The sequence below is a fragment of the Agrilus planipennis genome, unplaced genomic scaffold (assembly GCF_000699045.2).
Source record: "Agrilus planipennis isolate EAB-ADULT unplaced genomic scaffold, Apla_2.0 scaffold11, whole genome shotgun sequence".
Taxonomy (NCBI): domain Eukaryota; kingdom Metazoa; phylum Arthropoda; class Insecta; order Coleoptera; family Buprestidae; genus Agrilus; species Agrilus planipennis.
This window is the reverse complement of record NW_020440736.1, coordinates 578,298-590,506: the sequence shown is the minus strand read 5'-3', so window position 1 is coordinate 590,506 and position 12,209 is coordinate 578,298. Positions and strand designations below refer to the sequence as shown.

General features: G+C 32.9%; 2 protein-coding genes across 6 annotated transcripts in view; both read right to left on the bottom strand.

Moving 5' to 3' along the window:
- Positions 1-12,209, bottom strand: part of LOC108733758 (lysine-specific demethylase lid) — a 22,573-nt gene that overhangs the window by 3,372 nt on the left and 6,992 nt on the right. For 2 of the 5 annotated variants that reach the window (XM_025979827.1, XM_025979831.1), the window contains exons 1-12: positions 11,419-11,885; positions 10,939-11,247; positions 10,233-10,449; positions 10,011-10,171; positions 9,801-9,950; positions 9,587-9,745; positions 9,187-9,465; positions 8,883-9,131; positions 8,638-8,744; positions 8,350-8,571; positions 8,027-8,264; positions 5,745-7,959 (exon numbers count right to left, since the gene is read on the bottom strand). In XM_025979827.1, coding sequence (XP_025835612.1) covers positions 5,745-7,959; positions 8,027-8,264; positions 8,350-8,571; positions 8,638-8,744; positions 8,883-9,131; positions 9,187-9,465; positions 9,587-9,745; positions 9,801-9,950; positions 10,011-10,171; positions 10,233-10,449; positions 10,939-11,208 — 4,267 coding nt within the window. In that variant the 5' untranslated portion in view covers positions 11,209-11,247; positions 11,419-11,885. Of the gene's footprint in view, positions 1-5,744; positions 7,960-8,026; positions 8,265-8,349; positions 8,572-8,637; positions 8,745-8,882; positions 9,132-9,186; positions 9,466-9,586; positions 9,746-9,800; positions 9,951-10,010; positions 10,172-10,232; positions 10,450-10,938; positions 11,248-11,418; positions 11,886-12,209 lie in introns of those variants that run through there. The other 3 variants (XM_025979828.1, XM_025979830.1, XM_025979829.1) reach the window with 3 other exon arrangements.
- LOC112906134 (carboxylesterase 1C) overlaps positions 2,884-12,209 on the bottom strand; it is a 15,384-nt gene continuing 6,058 nt past the window's right edge. Inside the window, exon 2 of the mRNA XM_025979832.1 lies at positions 2,884-4,784. Coding sequence (XP_025835617.1) covers positions 3,328-4,784 — 1,457 coding nt within the window. The 3' untranslated portion in view covers positions 2,884-3,327. The remainder of the gene's footprint in view (positions 4,785-12,209) is intronic.

The following is a 12,209-nucleotide window of genomic DNA, read 5'->3' as shown; positions in this document are numbered from 1 at the left end:
GTTTATATAGGTTTAATGTGTTTGGTTGGTAAATAATATATTTTCATTTTTTTTTTTAATAACTGATTAGCAATTGCTAATTAGTGAAAAATACTACCCAATTTGCAGTAAATAAAAATAATATTTAGTCACTCAAAGGATATGTAAATGTGTATGAAGTTAACAAGAGTAGGTAGAAGTAATAAACAGGAACTTACGGGTGGAGGTCTTATTTTGCATATTCCTGTATTTTCAGCAACTGCTCTAATTTTAGCAATGTATGCAAGTGGGTCCTTAAATTCTTCCTCATTTGGATAAAATACGGGAGCTTCAGGAGGAACTTCAAACTCAAATGTTTCATCTTTTGAATCACTAGTATATCCATTCCCCATATTGCTTCTTAAATTACTACCATAATCTTTTTTTATTATATTAAAATTTTTTGAAATATTGCCAGGGCTTCCTAGTTTTTCCACTTTGGAAGTCATTTTGACATTTTGTCACATAATGAACAAACAGAAAGTTTTCTAAAAAAATCACCATTTTTGTACTTTCTGCATTTTATCCAGACCTCATTTAAATATTTAACAATTAAATTTAACTACCATTTTAATATTAAAACAAAGAACAAGGCCGGTTCAATTATACAACATGTAGAATAAAAGTAAACCAAATTAAGAATTCCATAACAATCTTACCTTGCTTAGAGCAATCAAATCAACTCCTGTCTACAAAAACAAAATGGACATTTTAGACAGAATGATCACTTTACACTTATTACTTTGTAACACACAATCAATTTACAATCAATTTACACTATGAAACCTCAACAAGAAAACAGGAAATTTATATATTTCTTTTTTCTTTTATCGTCACTATCAATATACTAAAGCAGATCCCCTCTTTTACTCTTATCGTCAATAGAATCAATTTGTAGTCGAGTTAAACAAACTTGATTAATCACATTTATTAAATTTTACACATTCACATATTCCAAATTTTAACGGAAATTCTAATACACTGTTACATTATTAAAAAAAAACTTAATATCTGACTGAGGCATCAAATACAGTACAAACAGTCCCCGTAATTCACATCCGCAGGAAAATGTTTAGGTTAGGATTGCTCAAGAGTTGCAACATCTACGTGATGTACAATCATCTAGACCAATTTTGAAGGGCTTTTGAGGTGAACAATCGTATAAAACACAACTGGTCCACAAACAACATGGCGTTTATGTTAGGCTAGGAAAAGTTGAGGAAAAGCCATGTACTACTTCTCATATTTACAATAACATGAAAATTTCTAATATATTTTGTTTGTTTTTTAAAAAACTTTTTTTAGCATTTTTTGCATTAAAATATTTTAAAATAGTAAGTTTCACTATTATTTTTTCAATAATTTGGCTTTTTTTACTTTTGAAAAATATAATGTGTTATTATTTTTTGTTAATTATCTTAATGTTTTATTTAAAAAAATATCCCGATTTCATAAATACAGTACATTCTAAATTAATGGGTATATATAAAAACCTATGAATTAAGATTAAGATTTTATACATATTATTTATTGCATAAAGGAAGTATACATACAAACTATACTACAAGGTTTATTTTGTTGATGTAGAATTTATTAAAACATTAAAAATTGGTACAAAAAAGAAAACATTTTCATTAATAAGTGTAGGAAGATACAGCTTTTCACCTATCGACATACTGATATGTTTGAAGATTGTCATCATTGCAGTAAGGGTGCTTGTATTGTTTTGTTACTTGATAGTACAAATGTAGGAAATTATGTACAGTACATTCATTATTAACTATTACTTTTTAAAGCGTTAAAAATTTTTGTATTTTTCATTTAATTTTCCTTAATTATGTATATACTATTAAAATATCTACAGGGTGGCTCATGATAAGGATTTTCCAAAAAAGCAAAACATCCAAAACTATAACAATCATAAACTATGCACGTATTCATTAACTGAATATTAATTAATTGTCAAAACTACTCGAAGTAACAGTGCAGCTTTGCAATTGTTGCAATAAACCACGTATTTATTATTTAAAAATTTTCTAGTAGATCATGGTTTACTTCTGTTATCCCTTTTCAATGTCTGTTACTGTGTACATTTAACTTGAAAATTAAGTTATATTTACGTGGAAATTCAATACATGGTACGATAGGTACCTATATAAAAAACTGCAATATGCATTCTACCTATCGACGTAATCACCCTGTATTTTTAAGGAATGTTGTTAGTATTAGTAGAACAATTTTAACTTATGCGACATTGTTATATAAGAAATAAAATAATAACTAAACTACCTTTTATTAAATGGTCAGTATAAAAATGGTAAATGGTGGACTCATTAATTACTTACTGGTTAGGTTAATTAGTTTATTAGTTACTTAATTAGACCACTTGCATTTGAATACTGACACCAGAGGATACTATCATCCGGATTTAAATACTGATACTAAATAGTATTTAAATACTAACCAAAAGGGATGGAATACTCATCAGCAAAATACAAGGCTTATTCTAATGCCAGTTTGTACTTACTGCGGAGTTTAGCAGACGATTCTAGGGAAAATTTTACTAGAATAAAATTAAATTAGTAAGATTATTCTTTTATACTAATAGGAATAACTAATTACTTACATTCTTAAATCTATTTAATCACAGTTTTAACCCGTTTCTATGATTTTATACTTCAAATTGTATCTATCGTGTACAGGGTGGGAAAGTATTGACAGAAAATTTATAATGATTTATAACGATTCATGACTTACAAACTGGAAGTTAAATATACATCTATATTTTTTAATAATCTTAAATTATTATATATAATAAATGAATTGGTAAATGTCTAGATGATATGGCCATCAACCGGGCTGGGGGGTGAAAGGGCGGGAGTATGACCTTGTACAACACTAAACAACTTTTGTAGGTGGCGGGGACGTAAAGCTACGATAACGGGTAGGGGGAGTAGTTCACCTGCACCCTCCCACACCACCCCCACCCCTCTAACCAACAGTCTCAACACCTCTAGATATTTACCATTACATTTAATAAGTGAAAATCAAACTGTCAAATCTCATATATTTAAAAATTAGTAAAAGAGTTGCAACTATACACCTAACACCCTGTATAGTAAACATAATGGTGTCTTGGAATATATATTACTAAAGGTAGTTAGCTGTTTTAGGAATGTGATCACTAAAGTGCAAGTACAGCAGTTTTGCTCTTCAGCAGTTTCGGTTTCTGCACACAGCACGCCATCTTCAGTGATATCTTTTTTAAGAAACTTACCTCCCAAATTAATTCAACTGAAGTTAATTGTTTTATAAACCTTTACAAGCAGTTAATAGACCAACAAAAATCATTATAAATATATGGAAGCAACTATCAGTTGACCAATAAATTGATATTGAAGAATCAGTTGCATTGCAACATTGAGTTGCAACTTCGACAACTTTTGGATAATAATCGTTCCAAAATTCGAAAGCCTTGTAATTTAGCTTACTTTGATCGCTCATGTTAAAGATGCGATCAATAATTAGTATGCCAGGGTTATCTGGGGTAAAAACGTCCCAACGAATTCCGTGTGTATTACTTTCAGTAGGATTCGAATATTTAGCGAAATTCGTCCACAATGACATAATAGTGATTGATGTTCTCTTATCCCTACCGTCCCACTCTTGATCTTTTAGAGGGACCCAGAACGGGATTCCCCAAATGTAAATTAAATCAAAAAGATGCGGTGCCGATACCCATTCAGGAATGTCTGTTATAACTGCAGAAGTACTGGGCTTCATATCAAATCGATACACGTAAGTTTTTTGTAATTTGCTCACGTACTGTGCGTTGAGAAACGTGGACGCACCAAAATTCTTTTCTGTAACGTAATCAATTATAACTTTTCTTGTTTTATTCGGGTCTTTGCTTGCTTCTTGCGATCCATAAAAAAATAATACAGAATCGGACACATGATCATAGTTGTAAATGCAACTGTCGTTTTCGTTAAGAGGTGGAAGATCTTTTTGAGCAAGTTGCTCAAGTGATTCCTTTAAAAATTCGTCATTTATTTGCTTATCCTGAACCATTTCCGGGTCCAACATATCAATACTTAGAGCATTCTCCATATTCGTGTAACCAGTTAAAAAAGGAACTTGAGCAAAGTCGCCTTCTTCGAAAAAGGCTTTTGGCGGTCTAGGAAGGAACGGTGGGGTGGTATTGCTTAAACCAATATCTATTAACGGTCTCCAATTTACACTTGATGTGAACGCGACTAAATTTTGAGCTGCCGCTCTCCTTAAACAGTTGATAAGGTCAGATGTTGGAGTTCTGTAGCAGGCAAAATACTCGGCGATTTCGTCCAATATCTTTTTATCTTCGTTTGGATACTTAACAGCAGTTGGATTCATGAAGTTCCCACTCATTGCAATTGCTTTGTTAAATAATTCACGCGACTGCGAGTTGACCATATGAATACCCACGCTCAAAGCTCCCGTACCATAACCCATTATGCAAATGTTATCTGGATTTCCCCCGAAAATGTTTATGTTATTTTTCACCCACATCATTGCCGCTTGTTGATCCATTAGACCGTAATTCCCTGGAGCTTCACCATCCATGGTTGTAAAAAATCCTAAAATATTTAACCGAAAAGCTACAGTCACCACTATAACTTGATGGCGAAACACCAATTCATATGGGTTCCACATAGCCGGATTTCCAGTGGTAAAATTTCCTGGGTGAAACCATATTATTGTTGCAAATTTTTCAGTAGGGGGCTTCCCTAAAAAGATAATATAATATACACCAAATAATACAAGTGGCCTGTAATAGGCAAATCAAAAAGCAAGAATGCAATTTCAGCTTTATATGCATGTAACGATTTTACTATTTTAAAGTGTAAAACTTCGTTAAAGTTCTGTGAAACATAAATTAAGGCGAAAAAGTATTTAGTTTTAAAGTTTAAATGCAACTATATCAGTGGCGCCCTTTAATGTCGTGGTGGGTCGACCAATCTATTGACCTGCACCTTCTTTGTACGTTTACGTTAGTTGTTCGTAGTTACGGTGCGATAAGCGCTTTTTCCGGGGATGAAATCTACACATATCCTGACACATATTCTAAGGTATCTTAGGGGCATACTAAATTCAGTATTTCTCGGTTTTTTAACACTATTCGCCTATTTTTGTAGGCGCGAACCGCCACTGATAAGTGTATGTTGCGTGTTTTATGCATATTGTGGTTTATATTTTACCACAAACACACAAAAATTATGCAGTGTTATCGACTGTTATGAAGAAAACTGGAGAAAATAGTTTCCACGCGATAAAACTTAAGTTTGAAGAAAATGACGCCTACAATTTTTTTTCTTAGCCATGCGTTTACAATAATAAGGACAAAGCACGCTATTGACCATTATTAACATAATTTTTAGTTACTTTGTATGTACGCATAAATTATTATGATATAAGTCATATTTTATCAGCATATCAATCAAAATAATATTAAAAAATTAGTTTGCTTTCGTGATAATATACTTTCCTACTTATTAGAATAATTAAGTTACAACGCAAAAAAACTTTACTGCATTGGTNAACAATTTTAAAAAGTAAAATTAATAAAATAAATTTAAAAATACTTACATCAAGATCTACTAGTATGGGTTCTTTATCCAGGTCCCTCGAAACTTGAAGAATTTTCCAAAGATGGAACGTCTCATCAAGTGAGACTTCTAAGAGGTCTCCTTCGAGCAGAAGTTCTTCAATATGCTGCCTTTTCTCTGGATTAATAAATATCAAAGAATCGGCGTCGTCTTTTGATAAATGTAAAGAATATGCATGGTCATCCATGCAGTCCTCCTTGGGCGATGAACTAGTGCACGAATTTTCGTCCCCTGTACCATACCCGCCATCCAATGGACTTCTATTTACTTTTGTTGTTGTATTACTACTACTAGGTGTACTTGTCATCCTCTCTTCGCCTTCTTCAAAATTAGTAATTACACCACTCCAGTTCGACAGTTCATGAACTTTCTGATTGACATCCAAATTACTAGCAGCTTTTCTTAGTTCAGTGTTAATAATTTTTTCAGTCTTTTCCTTGGCTAAAGCTTCAGTATATTTTTGAGAAAGTAGCGACATTTTTGCTACAATAGACTCCAACTCGTCGGAATGCAGTAGTTGTCGTGCACGGTCTTGCCAGCCCATTGCTCTTTCAGTAAGGCACTGTAACGCCTCTCCTTCTGGTACACGAACGTACAATTTTTGTAATGAAACTAGCAGACTTAATATAGTTTCAAGTCGTGGCCTTCTTGTACGATAGCAATTCGGGCATAAAAATTTACAGTCTTTAAATCCCATTTGCAATGCAGTACTTGTAAAATTAGTCCTACTCTTCATGTGTGCAATCTTCGGCAGTTGGACACAATCACTATGAAACCAATCTTTGCAGACTTCACATTGCATCATTACACCGAAAGCAGGTTTCTGACAAACACAGAAGGTATTGTTTGCAGTCTGTTCTAAGCTTTTTGATCCATTTATGGATCTTTGTTCTTTAATGGTTTCCATTTCGCGTTCTTCACTTTCTTTGAAAAATGCGACAACAGCGACTGGATCTAAGTTGCTTAGTTTAAGGTAGTATGGCTCATCTTCTACCGATTTTTTTCGCGATTTGGTCATGTTTGTATTAACTCGAGGCGACAAGGCTTCCATTAAAGTAAATGATGTATTCTTTCTAAGAAATATACGACTTGTTTTTTCTTTCCAAACTCTCGCTGCCGAAATATACGTTTCTAATTTTCCGACTTCTTCGAGACAAATTGGTATTGCACGACCCTTCTTAATAAGATCCTCCATCGTGTCAAAATAAGGATAAAATTCAGCAGAATTTATCTCTTCTAACGTTTTCAGCCAGTCTTTTGCTCGACTTAAGGCATCTGCAAGCATTTCCTCCGAGGGAAGAAAGACTTCCATGTCTTCGGCTTCTTGCAACAGACTTTCCGCTTCTTGAATTATGTTTGTCGAGTCAGACTTAAACAATTGTTGAGCCCTTTTCTCCCAATCTTCAGCATCAGCTAATAAAGCTCTAAGAACTTGCAACTCTCTTTCGATGAATATATCTGGAGGTAACTGTAATCCTGACTTTAACAAATTCTTTAATGTATCCATTTGTACGATTTCTGCCTTTCGCCTAACGGTGGTAATGTCTCGTAACCATAACACCTGACGAAGACGCTGCGTTACAAACTTTAAAGAAGGAAGTTCGATGCAAAGTCCGTTCCCGTGATCAAGGCACTTTTCTAAATCAGATGCGTTACATTCACCGAGATCCATTTGGAGCAATCTTGTGCTTTCTGCTTCGAAATCTTTGGTCTGTTTTAACAAATCAATGACGCTTCTACCCTCCTCTAAATTGCAAGCCAAACTATTAATTTCTTCAACAAATAAAGTCAACTCTTCTATGGTTAGTTTATATTTGTTATCTGAAGAATTGCGAGTTCTAGTTCTCATCTTATTTAAGTCAAGCTGGCGAATTACACTGGCGCACTTTTCTGCATCATCCACAGCGTTTTTAAGAGTATCTAGAAGTTCAGATTTTGGAAACTTCTTTCCAGTTGCCTCACTTAATAACGCTTTTAACTCCGAGAGATCCATGCTCTTTGGAATGTTGGGATCGAGAGCATCTTTGACCTTATTGACCCAATTATCAAATGACTCTGCTTTCAATTTAAGCTTTTGTAACATTAAGGGAAGCTCATCTAAAGTGTAACGATAACGTAAAGTATGCTTATCTGGCAAACATTTACACAAACTCGAATAATGTCTCAAGCATACAAGAGTATCTGCAGAACAACTACAAGTAACTGCCGACAGAAAGCAAGTTGTTTTACATACTTCACATTGCCTTTCGTCATCAGGTAATAGTTCAAAAGCTTCTCTTTCTGCATTTGTAACTCCCTGTGAATTGAAAAAGTAATATTTGCATCCGATTTAAATTTAACGATTTTTTTTTAAATACACATACCCACTCTAACAGTGCTTTTCTTAACTTCTTCTCTGTATCAACCATTTGAAGCATATCTTGATATGTCGCTGCTGCAATGGTCAGATCCAATTTGTCAGGATCTAGTGCCATTTTACACACCAATTCGTCATGAGAAAAGACGCAGAAACGTCTTAAATGTGAGTAATGTAATATACATTCACGACCCATTTTCAACCAATCTGCTGGTGCAAAATTAACTGCTTCTGCAAAGTTATACCTGTAAAATCATAATTAAGGTTCAAACATGACGTATGTTAAAAAAAAATACATATACAAACATTGAAACATAAATAATGACAAACCCTTGATTAAATCCTGCATGATACGCCCTTGGAAAGGTCACAACAAATTCTCCAGCATGTTGATCTGTTCTGTAGACAGGAACTCCGGCAGCCATCAAAATATTTGGGTTCATTATCGTAACAAGTTGATGTAGTAAATCAGGTTGAGAGTGAAACAACTCAGGTGCAGCCGATTTCATGGTCTCTTCGAAAAACTCCGCTTTACTCCCAGGAACACCATACCTATCCATTACAAAGACATAACATTTAGTAATACTTGAACAAAATTTAAAGAGTATTCTGCACTACCAGGTTTTTGGTTCTCCCCAATGAAGATAGTTTATAGAGTAACTCCAGTGGTCTTCATTATGCCAACAAAATGTAGCAAAACACATGCCAACGTACATCCACGGAACCTGTGCAACAAAGTACATAAAGACTAATATGAATCTTGCTTAATACATGCTATTTTCAGATGCAATACAACCAACCATCACAATAATTATGTAGCATATTTTATAAATTGTTATAACAAACCGTTTTCATATAATTACCTTCATCCCTGAGATATCGGCATTTATATATCCTAAGACAGAACCTTCCAAAACTGGTAAATTATTTAAATTCCAACTGGAATCAGCATACTCCTGATCTCCTGGGAATAAATTAAGTGATGTTTTAGTTGGAAAACCAGACCCATGATCCATGGTATGCAAATCGGCCCCGTATTCAACTGTGACGTCTTCATCGATTGATGAAACTATTCGCCAAAATTCCTTCTCAACAATCGATGGCGAAACCATCTGAAATAAATTATTTTTGAATAACAAAAAATATACAAATTATTATTGATGTTACATGAACAGGCATATTGAAATATTCCGACTTAAACTGGTCTGCCATTTCCCCAAACTGTTGTAATGTGTACTCTCTTTGTGCTTGTTCAAAACCGAATGCTTCTGTGGGCTTTGACACTTCCTCGGCCACACATTTTGGACAACGCCAATCGCCTTTAGGAATTTCCGCTAATGGGGGCATCAAACAAAATGTGTGATAACTATCATCACAACCGTCACACAAGAGCATCGATTCCTCTACGTCTCCTCTACCACAATTGTGACACACGTATTTAGCCAACTAAAAATAAATTATTACTGTTAGGGGCGGCAACAAAAATTCAAACTCAGCAGCAACTCCTAAACGCGTAAATAAAACAGTAAATATAAATAAAGTCCAGTTGCATATCCATTACACTTACAGGATCCAGTTCGCAAGCCGAATGTTTATCTCTCATCTTTTCTTCTTTTTTCTCTTTGTTGATATATCCTGCCATTTTAGGCCCAGCTCCATAAAACTGCAAACGTTTTAATTCTTTACTACGATCAGCCTCAGCAAAACATTCATCTCTCATTTTTGCCTACAATCATTCAAATTCTAATTAAACAAAAACTACATTTTTTGTAAAGAACTACCTCAAACTTGTCCTCATTTTCAAAGCGTTTGGATCGTCTTGCGTGTTTTTCAACAGGAGGTTTCACAGCCATTCTACCAACAATACCGTGAGGTTTATAATCTTTATCTGTTTTAACATCACCAGTTTCGTTGGATTCTGGATCCATTTTCTAAAATTAATATCCAAAATTGTAATAACAAATTCAAAGAAACATATGTGAAGTTCTTACAATATTTTTAAGTGATTTTCCTTCCTTAAATACATCAAAGGGATAAAGAAGCCTTTCATAATGACTTTTAAGTATAGTTCCTATTCCTTTGCCTTGTGGGTAACCCATTCTAATTGCAATTCTAGACCATTTTCTCTCTTTTGTTACTGTTTCAGAACCACCTTACACATTATAATTTATTGTTAACAAGACAAAATGTTAGTTAATTAAAATATAAAATACCTTCTGACTGTACTAAACTGTGAAGGGTATACAGGTCCAAAGCTCTTTTCTCTACCATTGGTATTTTTAATGAAGAACCTTGTAACTCCCAGAATTTAGCTATTTGATCTAGAAAATTTAATTTAACTCTAGTTTTTGCTTCTAACTCATTAAGTCTCTGAATTCTAGGAGTAAATCGTAATTTGTCAACATCAACAGCAAAAGGGGGTTGCCAATTCTGGAAGAAATCAAAACTGCTAATCAAACAATATCACTTTTAATTATTAGAACCTAAATTGTATTAAATTTAGTTAACTCATTCAATGTGATATTTATTATTGGAAAAGAACCTTAAATAAATAAATAGATTATCAGTCTCATTCAGTTTCAATAAATGCTGACTAAACTTCTTGTTAAAACATTTTGAATAATATAACAATTGTCTTAATAAAATTAGAAGAATTATAACAATCAAATACGTCTAATTAACATAATGTAAAAAGTGGGGTGCAGATTTTCAATAGCTGTAGGTTTATATAGGTTTAATGTGTTTGGTTGGTAAATAATATATTTTCATTTTTTTTTTTAATAACTGATTAGCAATTGCTAATTAGTGAAAAATACTACCCAATTTGCAGTAAATAAAAATAATATTTAGTCACTCAAAGGATATGTAAATGTGTATGAAGTTAACAAGAGTAGGTAGAAGTAATAAACAGGAACTTACGGGTGGAGGTCTTATTTTGCATATTCCTGTATTTTCAGCAACTGCTCTAATTTTAGCAATGTATGCAAGTGGGTCCTTAAATTCTTCCTCATTTGGATAAAATACGGGAGCTTCAGGAGGAACTTCAAACTCAAATGTTTCATCTTTTGAATCACTAGTATATCCATTCCCCATATTGCTTCTTAAATTACTACCATAATCTTTTTTTATTATATTAAAATTTTTTGAAATATTGCCAGGGCTTCCTAGTTTTTCCACTTTGGAAGTCATTTTGACATTTTGTCACATAATGAACAAACAGAAAGTTTTCTAAAAAAATCACCATTTTTGTACTTTCTGCATTTTATCCAGACCTCATTTAAATATTTAACAATTAAATTTAACTACCATTTTAATATTAAAACAAAGAACAAGGCCGGTTCAATTATACAACATGTAGAATAAAAGTAAACCAAATTAAGAATTCCATAACAATCTTACCTTGCTTAGAGCAATCAAATCAACTCCTGTCTACAAAAACAAAATGGACATTTTAGACAGAATGATCACTTTACACTTATTACTTTGTAACACACAATCAATTTACAATCAATTTACACTATGAAACCTCAACAAGAAAACAGGAAATTTATATATTTCTTTTTTCTTTTATCGTCACTATCAATATACTAAAGCAGATCCCCTCTTTTACTCTTATCGTCAATAGAATCAATTTGTAGTCGAGTTAAACAAACTTGATTAATCACATTTATTAAATTTTACACATTCACATATTCCAAATTTTAACGGAAATTCTAATACACTGTTACATTATTAAAAAAAAACTTAATATCTGACTGAGGCATCAAATACAGTACAAACAGTCCCCGTAATTCACATCCGCAGGAAAATGTTTAGGTTAGGATTGCTCAAGAGTTGCAACATCTACGTGATGTACAATCATCTAGACCAATTTTGAAGGGCTTTTGAGGTGAACAATCGTATAAAACACAACTGGTCCACAAACAACATGGCGTTTATGTTAGGCTAGGAAAAGTTGAGGAAAAGCCATGTACTACTTCTCATATTTACAATAACATGAAAATTTCTAATATATTTTGTTTGTTTTTTAAAAAACTTTTTTTAGCATTTTTTGCATTAAAATATTTTAAAATAGTAAGTTTCACTATTATTTTTTCAATAATTTGGCTTTTTTTACTTTTGAAAAATATAATGTGTTATTATTTTTTGTTAATTATCTTAATGTTTTATTTAAAAAAATATCCCGATTT